The sequence below is a fragment of the Phocoena sinus genome, chromosome 11 (genome assembly GCF_008692025.1).
Source record: "Phocoena sinus isolate mPhoSin1 chromosome 11, mPhoSin1.pri, whole genome shotgun sequence".
Classification (NCBI taxonomy): Eukaryota; Metazoa; Chordata; class Mammalia; order Artiodactyla; family Phocoenidae; genus Phocoena; species Phocoena sinus.
This window is the reverse complement of record NC_045773.1, coordinates 48,714,217-48,734,943: the sequence shown is the minus strand read 5'-3', so window position 1 is coordinate 48,734,943 and position 20,727 is coordinate 48,714,217. Positions and strand designations below refer to the sequence as shown.

The 20,727-nt window shown below is 45.8% G+C and overlaps 1 protein-coding gene across 2 annotated transcripts in view; it reads left to right on the top strand.

Moving 5' to 3' along the window:
- The first annotated feature begins 2,119 nt into the window (after positions 1-2,119).
- The window catches only part of TRANK1 (tetratricopeptide repeat and ankyrin repeat containing 1), a 65,683-nt gene continuing 47,075 nt past the window's right edge, over positions 2,120-20,727 (top strand). The window contains exons 1-9 of one of the 2 annotated variants that reach the window (XM_032647449.1): positions 2,120-2,336; positions 4,564-4,614; positions 6,590-6,716; positions 8,549-8,699; positions 11,301-11,419; positions 13,952-14,035; positions 14,619-14,772; positions 16,522-16,653; positions 18,810-18,980. In XM_032647449.1, the coding sequence (XP_032503340.1) occupies positions 2,206-2,336; positions 4,564-4,614; positions 6,590-6,716; positions 8,549-8,699; positions 11,301-11,419; positions 13,952-14,035; positions 14,619-14,772; positions 16,522-16,653; positions 18,810-18,980 (1,120 nt within the window). In that variant the 5' untranslated portion in view covers positions 2,120-2,205. The remainder of the gene's footprint in view (positions 2,337-4,563; positions 4,615-6,589; positions 6,717-8,548; positions 8,700-11,300; positions 11,420-13,951; positions 14,036-14,618; positions 14,773-16,521; positions 16,654-18,809; positions 18,981-20,727) is intronic. The other variant, XM_032647450.1, reaches the window with a different exon arrangement.

The following is a 20,727-nucleotide window of genomic DNA, read 5'->3' as shown; positions in this document are numbered from 1 at the left end:
GAGCCTGTGCTCCGCAACGGGAGAGGCCACAACAGTGAGAGGCCCGCGTACCACAAAAAAAAAAAAAAAAAAAGGATATGACTGCTCCCACCATTTGGGGTCATTCTTTTAAGTATTTCCCAGTGATACCTTGCCATTTTAATTCTTCATTTCTTTGCTTACTAGTGACGGTGGACCTGGGTATCCACTCTCCATGTATTTAGCAATTACTTGTATTCCTTTGTGAATTTTCTGTTTAGGGCCTTACGCATTTTGGTCAGGGTTGTTGGTCCTTTCTTGCAGTGAAAAGGTATTTATCAAAGAGGGGTATCGGGAATTCCCTGGCTGTCCAGTGGTTAAGACTCAGCACTTTCACTGCCGTGGGCCTGGGTTCAGTCCCTGGTCGGGGAACTAATATCCCACAAGCTGAGTGGTGTGGCCAAAAAAAGGGGGTGGGGTATTAACCCTTTGTCAGTTGTTACAGCCATTTCCTTTTTCTAGCTGTCCAAAAATGGCCAGTTTAAGATTATTCATTGGACACACTGGCCTGCAATATTTGAAAGAGAAACATGTTTTTATTCTCTATTCAATCAATTCTTTAAATTTTTTTCATGTTCTACTCTGTCATCTCTGTATAAATGTGAGCCATAAAATTGAGAGATTATCTAATGCAAAGTCTAGGTGGAATTTCGTATTCTGACTTGTTTAGCAATCACATGCCTCATTCTGGTACACCTCTGCCTGAGGAACGCAGGAATGCAGTTCAAAAGCCCAATAAGCTCATATGGGTTTAAAATAAGCCACCACTTCTATCTGCTTGAGTCTGCTTCCCCAGCCCCAAAACCCCTGGACAAGATTTGAAATAAGAACAATAAGAATTATTCGCTATCCAAGAATTGTGCTGGTGGAGAAGGCCTTTGGTAATTGTATGACCCCACAGGTACAGGGCCTGTGCAGCCACCTGAAGTGTCCTCATTTTTAAGACCCTCCCCACTGCCTTGCCTTTGCTGCTGCCATCTTGGGAGGAGAAAATTCTAAGGGGCATCTCTTCTGACCCCTACCTTTTTTTTGGCCACAGCACGCAGCATGCAGGATCTTAGTTCCCCCAACAGGGATTGAACCTGTGCCCCCTGCAATGGAAGCACATAGTCTTAACCACTGGACTGTAAGAATGAAATGACGTGATGGAAGTCCCTGACCCCCACCTGTTCCCTGCCTCATTGGCAGCTGCTTCTCAGGGCTCTCCAAGGCCTCTCCTCTCCACTACCTTGGTTCAGCAAACACTTGCTGAGGCCCATCAGGTGGGCAGGGCTCCAGGCCCTTCTCTCCAACCACCCAGAGACCACGCCAGAGAGAATCAGTAACAGACAGCCTGTCTGAGTCTGGCATTCAAATTTATTACACCACAAATATTTAAGTACCCATTCTGTGTTAGGCCATAGCATTACAAAATAAATAAAGCAAGAGTCATGAAAGAGGCAGGTGCTTCCTGGGGGATGCAGACAGGTAAGCAGGAAGTGGCAGTCTCAGAGACAAATACTCCAAGGCTTATTTTACTGGTGTTTTTAGGAAGAGAGGAGGGTGGGAGAGGCAGTGGTGGTGGCCCCATGTCCTAGCCCCTTGAGGCCTTTAGGACTGTACCTCCCCTCCCCTTTCCCTCCTTCTAAGAGAGTGGAGGGACTGTCAGCTCCTTGTATGAGTAGGTGATGCAGGACAGGGTCAAGGGCAGAAACTTGGAATTGGAGTCAGAATCGGGAAACGCCATTAGCAGATCCTTAGGCAAGTGACTTGAACCCCTTTGAGCCTCAGTTTCCTCATCTGAACAGTGAGGACAGAGCCTCCTTCTGGGCTGCTGTGATGGGTAAATCAGAGAGTAATACTAGTGGCGGTTATGGGAAGAGCTGCCACTACCTACCAGCTTTATGTCAGCTTGTGCATGGAAGCAGCCTCTTTGCTCAGAGCCTAGCTGGTCATTAACACAGAATAGATGGAATCATTCTGGCTGCTTGCTCCTGAGGTCAGAAGAGAACTGAGGAAGAAACCGTCTCATCAGAGCAGACACCCAGTCTGGTTCCCGGGTGGTGAGGGGTGTGGTCAGGGTGTAACCTAGGCCGGTGGGAGGGGCCAGGATGAACCACCTGCCTCTCCAGACTCAGCGATGCAGATGTGGAGGGGAAGGAGACCTGTTCAGGCGGGCAGCCAGCCTTTCCTCCGTCTCCTCACAGGATGGACCCCACAGCTTACGCTGAGCAGTTGAAAGAATCTGGCAACCAGGTTTTTAAGAATGGAAACTTCTCTTTGGCCATCAGAAAGTACGATGAAGCCATCCAGATTCTCCTGCACTTATACCAGTGGGGGTAAGTGTTTGGATTTTCTCCCTGCCTTTTGTTTGTAATTTTTTTAAGTAAAGGGGGACTCACTCTCTTGCTTTTGTTTTTTTCTCATTTGTTACCACACCACCTAGTTTCTGTTTCCTTTCTCCTCCCACTTTCTGTTTCTCTTCTCTGCAGTGTTAGCTCCGAGACTAGAGGAATTCAGGAAACGGAAAGTGAAACATAGGGGACTGTTGATAAACATTACAAACTTCCCCTTCTTTCTGGTTCCTGGGATGACTGAAGCCCCCAAGCCCCTCACTTGTCGTTCATTTCATCTTGTTTATCCATTCCATCAACCCGCTGGCCACAGGGCACACCACCAGGAACTAAGCCTCACCTCTTCCCCTGCCCCTTCAACTTCTAGCAGACCTGTTCCCAAACATTTCAGGATCACGACTGCTTACAGGCAGGACCCCAAAGAGCTTTTGTTGATGTAGTTTGTAACTATCAATAAAGCCTGTATTAGAACTCAAAACTGAGAAACATTTAAAATATGTATTTATTCATTTTTTAAAATAGCAGTAATAAACCCATGATGTTAACATAAGCAGCATTTTTATGAGAAATAACTATTTTTCAAAATGAAAAATTTGGTGAGAAGAGTTTTACATTTTCGCAAGTCTCTTTAATGTCTGTCTCAATGGAAGATGTCTGTCTTCTCACATCTGCTTCTGCATTTAGTCTGTTGTGATACCACACGCCAGGTAGCCTCTGGAAAATTCCCCGTCCACATGAGAGAATGAATGTGAAAAAGGCACACACTGTCTTGGTATTATTGTATTCATTTCCTGTTGCTGCTTTAACAAATGACCACCAATTTAGTTGCTTAAAACAATACCCGTTTATTATCTTACACTTCTGGAGGTCAGAGGTCTGAAAGGAGTCTTACAACGCTAAAATTAAGGTGTCACCAGGGCTGGTTCCTTGTGGAGGAGACTCCATTCATTTCCTTGCCTCTTTTACCCTCGAATGGCTGCCTGTATCCTTGGCTTGTGGTCCCTTCCTGCATCCTCAAAGCGCATCATTCCAGTCTCTGCTTCTGTTGTCACATCACCTTCTCCTCTGCTGTGGCCGGCTCTCTCAGTCTCCCTCTTATAAGGACCTTTGTGACTGTATCATAATCCAGGATAATCTCCTCTCAAGATCCTTAAATTAATCCCATCTCCAGAGTTCCTTTTGCCATAAAAGAAAATATTATTTGACATATATACACTAATATGTATTAAATGGATAATTAATAAGAACCTGCTGCATAAAAAAATAAATAAAATTCAAAACAAAAAAACCCGTCATTTGGAAACCATTATTCAGCCAACTACAATTGTGAAGATATTTTGACCTTGGAAACTATTTGAAATAGTAGTTCCCAAGGGAACTACTGTTGTTCCCTCTGGGGGAACTACCCCCCAGAGGTTCCCAGATCATACTCTGGGGACAGCTGTAGTAGAGGAAGCAGAAGTTGGCATTTGTAGGGTGCATGCAGCCTAAACGTGTACCGAGAAGGGGCACTGACTTGAATTCCCGACACATGGCTCCCACCTCCTCCCTCCTTGGTGTCTACACTCCAGCTGGACTTGAATTGACTGCAATTGGCCTGAGCCTGTGTAGTTCTGTCATTCTGCCCCCTCAGGTCAGACTGGGCCTAGAGCTCCTCATTCGGGGGAAAACATTGACCTTTCTTGAAAAGCTAATGTTGTGTCATGGTTGTGGCCATAGACTGACCACACTGTGAGTACTCAGATCTCAGCACCACCACTTACTAGCTGTGTGACCACTAATGGGACACCTGCCTGCACCCTCACATGTCGCCTGTCATGGGACCTTCCTGACACAGTTCCCCGTGCCCATCACTGCCTTCCTGCTGCTGCCAGCTGACATAGGGGTTCAGGGAATTGTGGTTAACTGAGCAGGTGCTCTCAGGAGAAGGGGACTGAGGGAGAAGCAGGATGGGGCAGGGATGGTGTCTCCGCTGGAGTCAGCTGCAGCCTGATCCCCTGGGGAGCTCTGGGGCCCCTGAGATGTACTGCAGAGCTGTCCCACTTTAGGAAAGGAGGCTGACCTTTTAATTCCCATGTCAGTCAGTCACCGGTCATAGGCTGTCTGGCCCCAGGAGTTGTCCTAGGGAGTGGGGCTGGATTAGTCAGCTCAGGCTGCAGTAACGAACTACCACTGACAGGGTGGAATAACAACAGAAATTTATTCCTCACAGTTCTGGAGGCTGGGAAGTCCAAGGTCCAGGTGCCAGCCAATTCAGTTCCTGGTAAGTGCCCCCTTCCTGGTTTGCAGCCAGCCACATTTTCACTACAACCTCACATGGTGGAGAGAGAGAACGGAAACCCTCTGCCATCTCTTATAAGGGCACTAATCCTATCGTGAGGGACCCACTCTCCTGACTTCATCTAAACCTAATCACCTCCCCAAAGGCACCCTCTCCAAATACCATCACTGTGGGGGCTGGGGCCTCAACGTATGAATTTGTGGGGGGAGGGACACAGTCCATAACAGGGGTGTAACTTTCTGAGGAGAGGGCAGCTCCCATTAGGCTGAGGATAAATCTCTGGAGAACGGGGCATCAGGAGACCCTAGCTGCAGCCAGCACTCATTCCTGCTGGGGTCGGCTGCACTGGCCAGGTGTCTGGGCAGGACACGTGGCGACTACTACAGTATGGCCATGGCTCCATTGTCAGTTACCCTCTGACAGCCCCGCTGCTTCTTCTGTGCTTCTGGGTCCTCATCCTTCACTGAGAGGGAATGATGGGCAGTGAGAGGAGCCGGATACACCAAGCACTGCGGGTAGGGACATAGTAGAGGAGATTTTTGCTTTGCTTTATTTTTGTGGGTATCTATATTAACTAACTTTTCTGTTTGTATTATTTTTACAGTTAAAGTATTCAATAAAAAAAAAAGAAGCATAAGCCTTGCTTTTCCACCTTGTGTGTCTTGAATTCAACAGCACTTGGGCTTCTGTTGACCTGTTATGGTATATTTTGTGTTTTGCTTCTTGCAGCCTGGTTTCAGCACTAACCTTGCAGCTGTGTGACCCCCTAGACCCAGGCAGGAGGGGCCCTGCCCTGCCAGGCTTTATAGGCCTGCTTTGGCCGTCCTCCAGCTGTACCCTCCCCACAGGTGGGAGTCTGGGGCCAGGGGCTTTACCCAGCCAGAGCCCTCTGTGGGTACCAGGCCCCTGGAAGTCCTGTCCATGGACCCTGCTCCTAGGGCCTACACAGGCCTCTTACCCACAGTCCGTTCTTTGGAGCGCTGTCCAAGGTCAGGAGTGTGGACAGAGCTTGGGATTGTGTCTTCTGCAGTGCAGGATGAAGGCTGAGATGGAAAGAGACGAGGGAGTGGGCAGGGGTGCCAGCTTGGCTCACCCTCCCCTGACAGTGCCTGTGTTCTAAATTTGAAGCTTGCCTTTCAGTTATTATAAAGTAGAAGGCTAAGAGATATTTTATTGAACATTTGTAAGCTTGAGTTATGGCCTTCAAATACTTAGACTAGCACTGTCCAATAGGACTTTCTGTGATGATGAAAATGTTCTATAGCAGAGAATTTGGCTATTGAGTACTTAACAGGTGGCTAATACAACTAAGGTACTGAATTTTAAATTTTAATTAATTTTAATTAATTTAAATTAATTTTAATTTAAATGGCTACACGTGGCCTGTGGCTACTGTATCAGACAGAGATTAGCCACATGGTGTGAGGGCCTCCTTTTGCACTCTGGCCCTGGGTTCTGCACGCATTTGGGTGGCCCTGCCTATGTAGTAGAACAGTGTTCATCCTGCATCTTTCGCAGGGCCCGTGGGGACAGTGTGGTCATGTGTTCTGATGAGCTCTGCCTCCGTGCGTGTGGGGTGGCTCCCACGGTGTCTGTTCTCTGCGAGGGCTCGGTGGGAACTCCCATCCTCTCCATCTTTTCGCAGCATCTTCTCCAATGGTCTCTAAAGGATAAAAAGACCTGTGGAGATCGGTAGGAGGTAGACCCAAGGTGTTGAGAACATTTGTCGCGAAAAGTTGGGAACAGGATTTGGGAGTGAGGAAGGGAGATTGGGACGTCGCAAACATCCCAGGCTTTCCAGGCTATGAGGGTCAGATGTCATAGGCATCGTGGGGACACTTCCTGCTGAAACTCTATCACCATGGCAGCAACCAGCACCAGAATGGTGGCCTTCGAGGTTCTGTATTTGCAGGACGAAAGAACTATTTACTGACCACCAGTTTGTCCTTTCTCACAGGGCTCCCCGCAGGGACTTGGCTGTGCTGCTATGCAACAAATCCAATGCGTTTTTCAGCCTCGGGAAATGGAACGAGGCCTCCGTGGCCGCCAAGGAGTGTCTCCAGTGGGATCCAACCTACGCGAAGGTATGGTGATCACCAGATGCTGCGACTGCTGCCTCTTCCTCTTCCTCTGCCTCCTTCGCTTCCTTCTTTTTAAAATGGAAATGCTAGGAGTGCTTCTCATTCAACTTTCTTTGCACTTAAGACAGATGTGCACAGAGCACGCATGCTGTATCTGGAGAAGAGCAAGAAGGATGGTGGCCAAGTGTTGAAAGGCATTTGCAGGGGAGAGTGGAGCCGGGCCTTTTGGCAGATGGAGTCCAGTGGAGATCGTGGTGGAGCTCATTTTGTTCTGATGTAGTTGCACCAAAATTCATAGTCTGTTCATGTTCTTTGCAGTTTGCAAGTTTCTTTGTGGCCATAAGAATTCTCCGGGAGAGGGGATTTATGGCAATCTATATTTCTTGGAGTTTCTGCTTCTAATCAGAAAAGGGAGGCTCCAGGAAGGCTCCTTCCTCTTTCTTTCTTTCTTCCTTCCTTCCTTCCTTCCTTCCTTCCTTTTTCTTTCTCTCTTTCTCTCTCTCTCTCTCTCTTTCTCTCTCTCTCTCTCCCTCCCTCCTTTCCTTTCCTTCCTCCCTTCCTCCCTTCCTCCCTTCCTTCCTTCCTTCCTTCCTTTCTTCCTTATTTGGTTGTGCTGGGTCTTTAGTTGCAGCAGGCAGGCTCCTTAGTTGCAGCACATGGGCTCCTTAGTTGTGGCAGGTGGGCTTCTTAGTTGTGGCATGCAAACTCTTAGTTTTGGCATGCATGTGGGGTCTAGTTACCTAACCAGGGAATGAGCCCCGGCCCCCTGCATTGGGAGTGTGGAGTCTTAACCACTGTGCCACCAGGGAGGTCCCAGGAAGGCTTCTTTCTGCATCTGTTGAATCTCAGAGGCCTTCAGCCTAAAAGAATCCTTATGCCAAAGTGTCACGTTTTGGGGTGATGTATTCTGATCCCCTTCACCTCCCTCCAAAATAAAAGGTGAAACTTAGAACTGGAAGGTAAAGACATGGGAAATTCTGTACCAGCTTGCTTGGTTGGGGCAGGGGGAACACCTTTTTTTCTTTCCTTTTTCTGATTGTTATCTACTGTTTTAGACTTTTAAATGATGGTGAAAACAAATCAGTAAATAATCAGGGATTTGGTATTAAGTGGAATTTCAGGTGCTTGCTTTTTTATGAACCCAGTTGGTGAACACCTTGTGTTATCTTAGACAGAAAATTGTTTTGGTACCTCTTGATACTGATTCTTTTTGATGGTTAAAGTGGGGAAAGCAGTACGAATCATTTTGTTCCTTCTCAAGAGTTTGACAGTTTGTATACAGGCAAAACTGACCATTTTCTTGTATTAATCATTGTAATTTTCCTCTCTCTCCAGAAACCAAAAAAATTTTTTGGCCTCTGGTGTATGTTGCCTATAATGTGGGGCTGGGTAAACCTCAGTGCTTGTCATTACCATTGGAAATTGTGTTTACTTTGATTGAAAGGAGCAGGGAACAACTCCTGTGCTGACATGACAATCTCATTCTTCTCCAGAACACTGTATTCGTAAGATTGGTTTCATTCCTCCCTTCTTGGCCAGGCTGCGATTTGAAGCATGAATACATAAACCACACATGTCATTGGAACCGGGCCTGCTCCCTTCTCTCTGGGTCCTATGTTAGATGCTGTACATGTCATGGACTTGAAAGGGATTATTTTCTTGCCAGTTAAAAAATGGCGGGAACAATGGAAATCCTGTATCCAGAGCTTGTTAGAAATCTGTATGTACCTAGAAGTCAGACTCCTGCAGTCTGTTTCCTCACAGCCTCAATCTTGCCTTCAGCAGCAGGTCAGAAAAGATGGGTGTGTTAACGGTTTTGCTTTTCTTTGTTGCAGGGATACTACCGAGCTGGTTATTCCTTGCTGCGGTTGCTCCAGCCTTATGAAGCTGCTCACATGTTTTTCAAGGGTCTGAGACTCGTGCAAAGCGTCCAGGACCAGACCCAGGTTGCTGATTTCTTGGTGGGAGTCTTCACCACGATGGGCAGTAAGTCAGGACTGGGGGAGGCCCACCCTCTTTCTTTTAAAGTGCTTGTAATTTCTTTGAAAGCCTCCTGGGGACTCAGGTTTCTGGGGAGATAATTACAGGGTGTTTTTCTTTGTGGCTCATTTATGTAGCTTGAATGAAACTGGTTTTTACACTAGAAAGCACATGGGAAGCTTTGTTGGCTGGGGCCTTTGTGAAAACAACTGGGTCCTTTTGCACAAATCACTTAAAGTTGTCCCAATTTTCCAGTTTTGTTTCAGACTTCTTAAGTTTTCTGTGTTGCTAGCCATAGGGATTTCCCTGCTTATACTACGTGTTTTACGTGATTTTTGCATGTATCTCTCCAGTGTGTCGAGAAAATGTTCCTGTTTGCTATAAAACCAATCTGAAAAGGCTGAGGGAGGGGCCTGTGGAAGCTGACAGTCTACGAGGGACACACCAGGTTGGGCGGGGGGTGGCGGTTTGCATCACTTATTGGGTTATTAGTCTGAAGACCTGGCCTGTGAGGTGGCTTTGTCCGTGGCCTGGAATTGGCAAAAATAGACAATTCTGAAACACAATGTAATATGCTCCCTGCCAGGGACAAAGGAGCTCTTTCCCTGGTTATCACAGCGCAGTCTAAAGTTCTGCCAATGGTCAGGCTGTTGTTTTCAAATACTGTGTTTGGTCAAATTTAAGATTGCACTAATTTAAGATGCGCCACTAATTTACGTTCTGCCGTTGAGACAGCATCAATAGCAGCACATGCCCCGATTCTACAGATGGTAGAATGTGAACAATGACACATGTTAGAATTGCTGGAAAATGCTCTCAGCTTCAGAAATGGGGAAATTACTGCTGACGATAGATTCAACTGATACAGATCCAGCTCTTCCCATTGCAATTGTGGGAAAGCAACTTTTGTGCTCTGTGGATGGGATCCTACAGATTTTGGGAAGTTCGGCACAGAGAAGGGGAGAGAGCAGTGTCAGGCAGTGGGTGGGAAGGGGTTAGAGGTGGGCTCAGCTGTGTCTCCTGGCAGAGAAATAGGTGTCCAGACAGGTGCTAATGGGTCGCAGCTTTCACGTCAGCCTTTTGCCGACAGTGACTAAAGCCTGCTTCCCTTTCCTCTGAACCTGATGGCTTGACCCATTCCCTACACTTCCTCATTGTTCTCTGTGTCTTTTAAAAGCCACTGTTCTGTCAGAAGCCAGGCCAGAGTTATGGGAATTCCAGACAACTGTCTCTTGGTGACTGCCCCTCTAAGAAATCTGGATCCTGAGGGGGGCAGTTAACAGGATTTCTTAGGGTAACGCATCCCAGACTTTTCTACCAAAGTATACCTGTTTGGAGGATGAATGTTATGCCCGTGGCCCAATTTCTAAATTTTGAAAAATGTATTTATGAAAATTGTATATCTTTTTTATACAATATATGTTTTGCTATTTACTCATTTTTGGAAATTGATAATCCTAGAAGAGGTGCCATGTTATTCTGGCCCCTGACCTGTCGCCTTGGATGTTCGCATCCACGAGTTTGCAGGGTCATGAGATGCAAAAGGCCACTAGCTTGAAAGAGTGCAAATTGACTCAAAGAGCTGCTCGACCTGGGTTCCCGTCTTGGTTTTGTCATGAACTAGCTGCACGATAAGCCACGAAGCTTGATCTCATTTCTCATAATTTCTCACTGTTGGATGAAAATGACATTTGTCACCTTTCTTTCTTTCTTCCTTTCTTTATTTTTTTTTGCGGTACGCGGGCCCCTCACTGTTGTGGCCTCTCCCGTTGCGGAGCACAGGCTCCGGACGCGCAGGCTCAGCGGCCATGGCTCACGGGCCCAGCCGCTCCGCGGCATGTGGGATCTTCCCGGACCGGGACACGAACCCACGTCCCCTGCATCGGCAGGCGGACTGTCAACCACTGCGCCACCTGGGAAGCCCCTGTCACCTTTCTTAAAGGAAGTGAGTTTTATAACTTCCCTTAAGCGCCCATTTCCTCCTCCATATATGGAGGTAATAGGCACTGCCTTATTGGTTTGTTTGAGGGATTAGTATAACACCCATCACTGGGCTTGGCAAATAGAGAAGCTAAGTGAGTGTTAGGTCACATTGTGCTGCCTTAGGGGACAGTTTCACCCAAACTTAAAATGATTTTACCACTTCAGTTATATAGGATTTTATATACTTTGAAAAGGCCCTTTTTTTAAAATTTAAAGTTTTAAAAATTTTTATACAGTTTTTAAAGATTGCTTTCCATTTACAGTTATTACAAAATATTGGCTATATTCCCTATGTTGTACAATACTTCCTTGAGTCTATCTTATACCCAGTAGTTTGTACCTCCCACTCCCCCACCCCTATATGGCCCCTCCTTTTTTTTTGGCTGTACTACGCGGCTTGCAGGTTCTTAGTTCCCCGACCAGGGATCGAACCCTTGCCCCGTGCAGTGAAAGCATGGAGTCCTAACTCCTGGACCACCAGGGAATTCCCAGTTCTCTTTTTTTTTTTTTTTGCTATCTTAAATTTATCATTTGTCTATGTGTGGTCTTAATTGGAGGACCTTTTCCTAGATGTTCTAGACTTTCTCTAAGTTAAAATTTCTAAATTCTGGAACTTTCTTTCAGGTGACCCTATTGTTTTGCAAAGTTTCTTGCCCTGCTTTGATTATATTTTCACTACTGGATTCTCAACTGAAGTGTGGCAATCTGTAATAGAAAAGTTGGCAAAGAAAGGATTATGGCATGTAAGTGAAAAGAGATCTTGTGGGGAAAGTACATTCTTGCTTAAACGATTTCTTTCTGCTGGCACTGGGGGATTATAATTTAGTACTTGCTTATCTTGATGCCAAAGTAACTTTTAAACTTTAACCTCATTAAATATGAAAAGTCACTGAGACATATTGGTTCGCCAGTTTCCATTTTTTAAGCTAGGAAAACAGTTTGTGGCAACCTCACTCTTGGCTGTGTCTCCACTGTCATCAAAGAAGTGTAAAGTCCAGATGCTAATGGTGATGTGGAATGAGGGAGGTAAACAATTGCCTGTTCATCTTCATAATCCTCTTTATACGGCATTTGCTAGCCAAGTGCCTGTGCTTCTCAGAGGGTTGCTGTATGATTTCAAGGGACTGTTACCCTCAGGAAGCAGCAAGGCTGTAGGACCTGAATCCAGAGCCAGGGATCCATAGGATGGAGGAGCCCAGTGGACTGTGGAAGCTGGGCTTCACTGCCACACAGGTGCCTCCCTGAATCCAAATCCTCCCCAGTCTAGTCTGGGCTAATTCCTTCCTCTCTGAGCCTCATTTCCTCATTTGGAAGTTGCAGGATATAAACCTTTTCCCTCCCGGTTGAGGTGAGGATTAGAAATAAGGGACCAAAAGCACCTGATAATAATGTTCATTGAGGGTTTACAGTGTGCCAGACACTGAGCCAAAGGGGTTTTATAACACCTGGCACCTGTATGCTCAGTGCCCAATGAGTAGTAGCTGTCATTGACGGCAGCCTATAAGCGCTCTTGAGAATGGGCTGGCCCAGGCTGGGAATTTGGTTAGAAGGGACCTGCAGGCTTTTTAAAGCCAGGCAGTCCAGAAAAGTCTGGACTGCAAGGGCAGCCTGTAAGGACTCTGGACCCAGGAAGGCTGGATGACTGTAGGATACAGGATTCTTCGGTTTTTGAGAAGGTCACGGGTGCTATTGGGAATCTAATGAAATCGATGGGACTCTCTTTGCACACACACGTACACACAGTTTACGAGTGTAGCTTCAGGGAGTTCATGGGAACCCCCTAAAGTCTGGCCACGGGCTCCCAGAAGCACATCCCCATATTACAGTCTCGAGAACGTGGCAGTGAGGGGGCGGAAAGCAGGCTGCACTCTTGGGGAACCAGGAATCAGAAATCCGGGGCCCTGTTAACAAGAAATCTGGGATCTTCTCTTTTCCGATAAGATGGGTAAACTAAGAGATCTTTCTAGTTTTATTTTTAAAAGTGCTAAAATTCTGTGATTCCAAGTGTTAGAGTAGATCTGTGAGTGGGAGGCCCTAGGCCTCATTAACAGGAAAGTAGTTCCATTTACAGCCCCCAGGAAAGAATGTTTTACGTTCCCTCTTCCCTGCGTGGGATGAATGTGAATAGAGCTCCGTAGTCTATGTGGGGAGGGAGGGAGTGGGAACCCAGTAGCTCCTGACGGGTTATCACCCAGCCAGCCATGGAGGCCCAGGAATCCAGCCCAAGTGGTGGTCCCATATCCTACCAGCAGTGGAGCCTAGGCCATTTTCAAACACTGCAGACAGAGGCACCTTATAAAAGCCAGGCCAGCCATCAGGATTGTCAGAGCCCTGAACCTGTCATCTGGGAGTGTCTGGGCAGTGGGATCTGTTTAGGGTGAGCAGTTAAGAGTGGGCATCAAACTGAAAGAAGCTGGAAGCAAGATGTAGCCATAGACTGAGTCCCTGTGGTGCCACGCCCACCGGCAAGAGCATATGTCAGGGATGTGGATTCTGAGACTGGGTCTCCAGTCATGGCCATGCCAAGCCTAGAACTCCTGGACCAGCTGGCGTACCTGGATGATCCCAGTAGGGGCCTCTCAGGATTTGCTCTCTGTGTGACCTAGGGAAAGTTGCTTAACTTCTCTGGGGTTCAGTTTAGGGTCGGTGGTTTAACAACAGACATTCTGAGGAAAAAAAAAAAAAAAGTCCTGATCTGCGGCATTTGCCACTTCCTGTAGTGTAAATTCTCTCGATTTCAAAGGCCAATTTCAAGCTGCTAAGTCGACTGGAGGACTCACATTTGGGAAGAGCTGTGCACAGTGAGCTCTCACTGATAGGAGCTGGCCCAGCACACCACTCGATAGGGTCTTGTGGACCTCAAGTAGCAGTAATGTGCTAAAGAATTAATTGGGGTGGGCTATTTCAAAAGGATTTGATTCTTCTACTTGCTAAGCTTTAAGAACTTTGCAGGAAATTACTTCTTTACCTCCCTGCCCCTGTACTGTCCCAATGCTGCCCGCCATCGGCTGCTCCTGTCCTCAGCAGGCTTTGAGGAAAGGTGGCGAGAGCTTAGCTCTCAGCACCAACAGGAAGTTTGCCAGACAGAGACACTTTGGTTATCATGGCTCAGGCTGAAGAGCTTGGCAGGTGACTTAAACAAAGAGACAGGGCTAGAGGGTGTCTTGTTCTGTTTTTTTGTTTCTGTGTTTTAAAGCTTAAGATTAATTTTGTTCTAATAACCCATGTGGAGACCATTATTGTTCCAGCTTTTTCTGTTTCTCCCCTTTCATCAGTCATTTCTACTTCTGTCAGAGAGAAAAGATCGGCTACCGAGAAATCTCCACGTCCCAAATTTATCACTGAAAAGTCTCTTTGAGGTAAGGTGGCTTCTTGACACATACGGTTTCAAGTCAGGCCACTTCTGGACTGTGGTGTCTGGGACCTTCCCCTTCAGCCACCTCACTGCAAATTTGTTATTTATAGTAATCTTAGGCTGGGGCCACAGCTAATCAGGGTTTTACTGATTCTAAACTTTATGGGTGGGGGGTGGGAGAAGGGGGAATTGGATGAAGGCGGTCAAAAGGTAACCACTTCCAATTATATGATAAATAAGTCCTAGGGATGCCATGTACAACATGATGAATAGAATGAACACGGCTGTATGTTCTATATGAAAGTTGTTGAGAGAGCAAATCCCGAGCGCTCTCATCACAAAAAGAATTTTTCTTTTTTTAATTTAATGTTGTATCTATATGAGATGATGGATGTTCACTAAACTTGTGGTCATCGTTTCACGATGTAGGTAAGCCAGATCATTCTGCTCTACACCTTAAATATATACAGTGCTGTATGTCAAACTATATCTCAATAAAACTGGAAGAAAAAGAACCCCAAACTCTATGGGGAAGGAGTTTGAAGTTTCATATTGATATGGCCACTGCCATAATTCTTCCTGTGTAGTTTTTTTTCCTCCAGAAATGTGTCTCCTTCGGACTTTATGAGAAAACGGCACAGGTGCCCAGGCTAGTCCAGTGGCTCATCTCCATTGGTGCGAGCATCGAGACCATAGGACCGTACCCTCTGCACGCCCTCATGCGCCTCTGCATCCAGGCCAGTGAGTTCTCTCCTGACGGTGCGCCCTCCACGCTGTCCTCCAGCTTGGACCTCAGGGACTGTGCTTAGCTCAAGTGAAACCAGAATGTGGAATATTCAGATGATTTGAATAGTTCATGATTTGATCATTCAGATGAATGAAGGCAGCAGGGAAACAGCATCATTTTTCCTTCTCCCGGGACCTCATAGCTAGAGGCCCACACTGAAAGGATGCTGTGTTCTCAGACAGATCCTGGCAGCAGAGTGGAGCCCTGGGATTCAAGGACAGGCCTTGGGACAGACAGCCTTTGCTGGACAGAGCTCTCAGGGAAGCTGTGGAGGGAGTTTCCTCCCGGTGGCAAAGGCAGCCATGGTCTTCTTCCGAGTTCATTTTCTCTCGACTAGAGGACCAACTACTGTGGGGAGTGGGAGGGGGGAAACCCCAAGGGAAACACTGGCTATTGCTGATACAGTTTGCTTGTGGTTCTTTTAAAGGAATCCTATTTTCATATGTGTACATATAATTTGTCTTTTTTGAGTCTTCACCACCTGGCTATAGGATTTGAATTTTAAAATATTTTTATCATTAAAACACACACATACAATATCCACATTTACACTTTAGATAGAAGTCTGTTTTTCTTTTCTAAGCATATGTAGCTTCACTGTTGGACATTGACCCACACTATCTTAGAGCCAGAAGGAGCCAAGAGAACTTGTCTACACTGTCTTCCTCTTTTAGGCTGTAGCATCTCCTCAGGATGGGAGTGGGGGTGGCCAGTGGCTTGAAGACCTGAGCCCCCATCTTTGCTTCAGCCAGATTTGCCCTATCGTGATACATTTCATCTGTTGGAGAATCCATAAAAGGTTTCACTCTCATACAGTGGATAAGACATTTAAAAGTATGAAGTCTGATTACAAGCAATCTGATCCAATCCTCCCAGTTTCAAATTAGGTGTGCCTCTGGGTATGAAAGTCACAATTCCTCTCTGTGTCTACTTTTTAAGTTTGCTCCCGCGGTTAGAGGCAGGTGTGGATGAGATCAAGTCTTCAAGTTTATCCCCGATTTGTCTCTCAGAGGAAAACTGACATGGTGACAAATGGTGTCCACAGAGTTGGCAGAATTATGTGGCTTTCCAGGACTTACAAGGAAGGAGTCTTCGGAAAGAGTTTGAAATGTCTGTCCTGTTGATAGTAATGTAGTGGGGTAATGATTGTTGCCCTGCCCAGGTTCTCTTTACGACCAGTGTCCCCAGCCCCACCTGCTGCACCACAGCTGCCTCCTTTGCCAGGGAGCTGCTCTTTGCCAATAGGCACCATGTCCCTCTCTGGAGGCGGTTCTGTAGCTCTGGATTGATTGACACCGGGGCACAAAAGGTGAGCTCCTGCCTCAAGGTGGGTCAGCACTGTAGTGCAGTGCCTGCTCCACAGCTCCCCGTGGGATCAGGCTGAAGCCGACTCAGCTGAGGCCACATCTCCGCTTCCCTTCATCCCCTGCCCTGCTTCCCTCCCCGTCTTTCTCCCTCTGTCAATAAATCACACATACAAGAATCTCTGTCTCAGGCTCTGCTTCTAGGGAATCTGACTTCAGTTTTCTATGAACTTTATATGACTCATCCTTTCAATGCACAAACTCTGTGTCTCCACACCTGTTTGTGGCAAGTGACAATGTGTGTTGGATGCCCCTTGGGTTCCCTCGGTGTGGTGCACAGTGATTTGCTTTGCAGCTTTTCTGTGTGTTGAAAATAACATCAGTAACTCATTCCTTCAGGGGAAAACCGTCTTTTCAAGTGGTTAATGGACTACAAGCCTGAGTGGAAAGGTCACATCAACCAGAAGGACGAGGATGGCCGTACCGTCCTGCACGTGGTTGCCGCCCACTCCCCAGGGTACCTCACCAAGCGTAAGTGGCAGCACCCCTCAGAGCTGTGCTGTGGGTGGAGTGACTTCAGGCGCTAGGGAACCCACGCAACTGACCGCTTTACCCTTGCCATCCCGTGACAGGCTTTAATAGTCAAAAATATCAAATTATGCACTCTTTTTTTTTTTTGGATCATATTTTCAGTTTGCTTTTCAGAAAGAAGTATACTCTAATATATTTTATCCTTGAAAGTCTCATCCAGTGATACTCTTCTTGAGCAAAAGTACTTACATAGCTTTAAATTTTAAAAAAACTTGCTGTGATTTAAGACTCTAATTTTTTTCTGGATTTAATTATTACAAAATTATTATTACTATAGAGATCACCAAAGCAACATAAATATATTAAATTTTCTGTAAGTAATTGTTAAAAAAAATAATTTTGGAGGGAGGTGAGAGAAGGATGTGTCGTGGTACCTTTTAAAAGGGGCTTGGCAGCTACTTGATTTTCCCTTAGGTTGATACTCTGGAGGTCAAGAGCTTTCACCTCCTTTGGGGAAATACTTTGGTAATTGCATGAGTTCTCTACACTATGTAACCAATCACCGTAAACTTAGTGGCTTAAAATGACACTCTAACTCTGTAGGTTAGTAGTCTGACATGATATGACTTGAGTTTTCTGCTCAGTGTCTCTTGAGACTGTAATCAAGGTACTGGCTGAGGCTGCATTCTCATCTGGAGTTCCAGCCCTTCCTTCAAGCTCACGTGATTGTGGCAGAATCCGGTTCCTTGTAGTTGTAGGACAGAGGTCCCGTTTTCTTGCTGGCTGACAGCTTCTACAGATCGCACACATTCTTTGTCCTGTGGCCTCCTCAGTCTTCAAAGCCAGCAGGGGAAAACTTCTTGCACATCAGATTCTTCATACTTTGAATCTCTGCCCTCTTCTGTCTCTGACCTCTAAACCTTTGACCTTTAGGGCTCATGTGATCAGGCCAGGATAATCTCCCTACCTTAAGGTCAACTGCTTTGGGACCTTAAATACATTTGCAAAGTCTCATCATAGCAGAATTTAGATTAGTATTAAAATGGGTAACTGGGAGAAGGTGTGTGTACGCCAGGGGTTGGGAATCTCAGGGTCTGTCTGAGAATTCTGCCTATCACAGTGTGGTACTTGATGGGTAAGAAGTATGAATTTTTAATTTTGTCTTATTTTTGTAAAGTGGGAGAAAAGCAGCTGTGACTGGGGAGATGGGGAAGGAGAGCATCACCAGCAGGACGATACCTGGAGTAGAGGTGCTTTGTTAAGGTGGTGAATTTTAGGAAAGCACGGGTATGGAAGCTGGGAATTGGGCATTGATTCCTTTAACCTCTGTGCTCACATAAGTCTTGGTACCTCCAGGGATACACCTGTTACATTCTGAAATCTGTTGCACCTGTGATCACAGAGCCACCTTGATGCTTGGCAAATAGATATGTCAAAGCAGCAAATGGAGGGCTTCCCTGGTGGCACAGTGGTTGAGAGTCCGCCTGCCGATGCAGGGGACATGGGTTCGTGTCCCGGTCCGGGAGGATCCCACATGCCGCAGAGCGGCTAGGCCCGTGAGCCATGGCCTCTGAGCCTGCGCGTCTGGAGCCTGTGCTCCACAGCAGGAGAGGTCACAGCAGTGAGAGGCCCGCGTACTGCAAAAAAAAAAAGCAGTAAATAGAGATGGTAGCCAGAGGTGGGGCTGCAAGGGTTGAAACAGTGACAAGAAGACCCTGATGCAAAAGCAATTGCCACTTTCTTCTCTTGTCTCCAGACAGGCTTTTTTTTCTGGGAGTATATTCTGTTTCCTCTCTAGGGAATAAAGAAATCTGAAGTCACAGCTTGCTGTCATCCTTACAGCTGTAACTGTTGCCTAGTAACCAGATTCCCCCCCTCCTTGCTTGTTGCCAAGGAGAGGGGAGAAAGGTAGAGAGGAGCGCACTTCTGAACCTCTTAAAAGCTATTGCCCTTCCCATTCCACACAGGACTCCTTGCTCTGGGGACTTGGCTGAATTGCCCAAGGCCATCAGTTTCTATAAGCAGAGAGGGACACTGGTCCCCTTGCCCCAGGCTGCTCGGGCCGGGAACTGGGAGGAAGTGCACTCATGGGGACGTCTCCTTATGGAAGAAACCATGACAAACCCCACCCCGCCTCTCACTTTGGCCTGCTCTAGGACAAACAGACGATGTGCAGATGCTCCTGAGCTTTGGGGCAGACCCCACTCTGCTGGATCGACAGTCCCGGTCCGCCGTGGATGTCCTAAAGAGGAGCAAGAACTTCAAAGCCATTGAGAAAATCAACAGCCACTTGGAAAAGCTGGCAGCATGTTCTAAGGACCTCTCAGGTACAGTTTCCAGGGAATTAACTTTTTAGAGGGGGCAAAACTGGTTCTGCACCATTAGGTACAAATCAGTTTATCTTTTCTTGGTACATGAAGATGGAAGTGAGCACCGCCCCCGCCCCCCCCCCCCAGTCTTTGGAAAACTCGTTTGCTTTTTCTGAAAGATAGAATGAAGCAACTCTTACTGTGAGAGTGTCTACCACTTTCTGGAAACTTGGCAAGTCTACCTTTGGGCAGTAAGGGTGATTTTTTTTTTTTCCATGCATGCACACAGTAAGAAAGAAAACATTCAGACAGAACATGAGATAACAAAAATCAAGCCCACTTTTCAGAAACCATAGCTAACAATTAAAACTACACTTATAAAAGCAATTATACGCCAATAAAGATGTAAAAAAAAATTTTTTTTAAATAAAAAAAAACTACACTCATAGCTCTGTTTTTTGATCTGTAAGTTTGGGACGGCATATATGGACTAATTGCTGTAAAAGGTAAAGTGCAACAAGTCAGCCCTCGTTGTTGAATTTTGTCTAGTAAAGCTGTGTCATTTACATCCTATTCCTTAACTCTGGGTTTTCTGTGCTTCATCTATAGATTGATTCTGAACATTGAAAACCATTAAATCACATTTACATGGTAGTATGATTTCTACAAATAGTTGCATAGTTGGACCCATAAAAAAGAATCACCAAATGCCCTGAAAACTTTGCTCTTTAAATGTGATACTCTTTGAGCATCCTGGCTTGATGAAACATATACATACACATCATTGTGTATGTGTGTATTAATGTATGTACACACATATATTTTTAGACTTTAACTTAGACGGTAGCCCCAGCACATATATATTATGCTTCTTTTAGTTCTTGTGCTCATATATGGCTCTTGTGGCTCACACTGTCTGTCTAGATTTTTCTCTTACTCTGCTAGGTACCAACTCCAGTAAGTTTTTCATGGAGGAGATATGCATAGTAGACTTATGGTGTTTTTGAAAATGTCTTTATCCTTAGATTGAGAATTGGTCTGCATATAAGCACTGTATTTTATCGATCCTCAGTTGCACTTTCCCCCCACATTTTGCCACCTTTGAAACGTATGTGTTTCACAATCAGTGGCGTGTCACAGTTTAATGGCAGCATTTTCTGGTGTGTCTGACAATCTGGGGTCTCTTAGATTTATGAAATACTCTGTAAAACCTCGTTCCTTACAACTTTGTATTCTAGCCTCTGTTACTGATTAGATGTCAGTTTCATTTATTTTCCCTTTTAGAATTTTCTGTCCTTAGAGTTGTGGAATTTCCCTGGGATGTGTCTAGATGTGGGTCCGTATTCATTCTTCTTGTCTGGCACCTGCTGGCCTCTTTCAATCTAACTTTTTTTAGCTCAGAGAACTTATTTTCTATCATTTTGTTCCCTTCCAGCATCTCTTTGCCACCACTTTCACATGGATGAGCTTCCTGAATTTGTAACATGTCTCTCTACTTTCCCTAACGTCTTCTATCTCCTTTTTTTCTTTCGAGATCTTTAACTAGGACTTTAGCTTTTCCTTTTATAATTCAGCTTGCCTATTGCATTTTTTAATTTGGAAACTCAGTTTTCATTTCTAAGAACTCTTTCTGGTTCTCTGTTTCTTATCTGTGACAACTTGTGCTTGATTGACATTTGCCACTTCTCGAATGGCCTTTAAGAATGGTGAGAATTTTTTTAAAGACCGTTGTCCTCTCTTCTGTGAGTTATTTATGTTTTTTGGG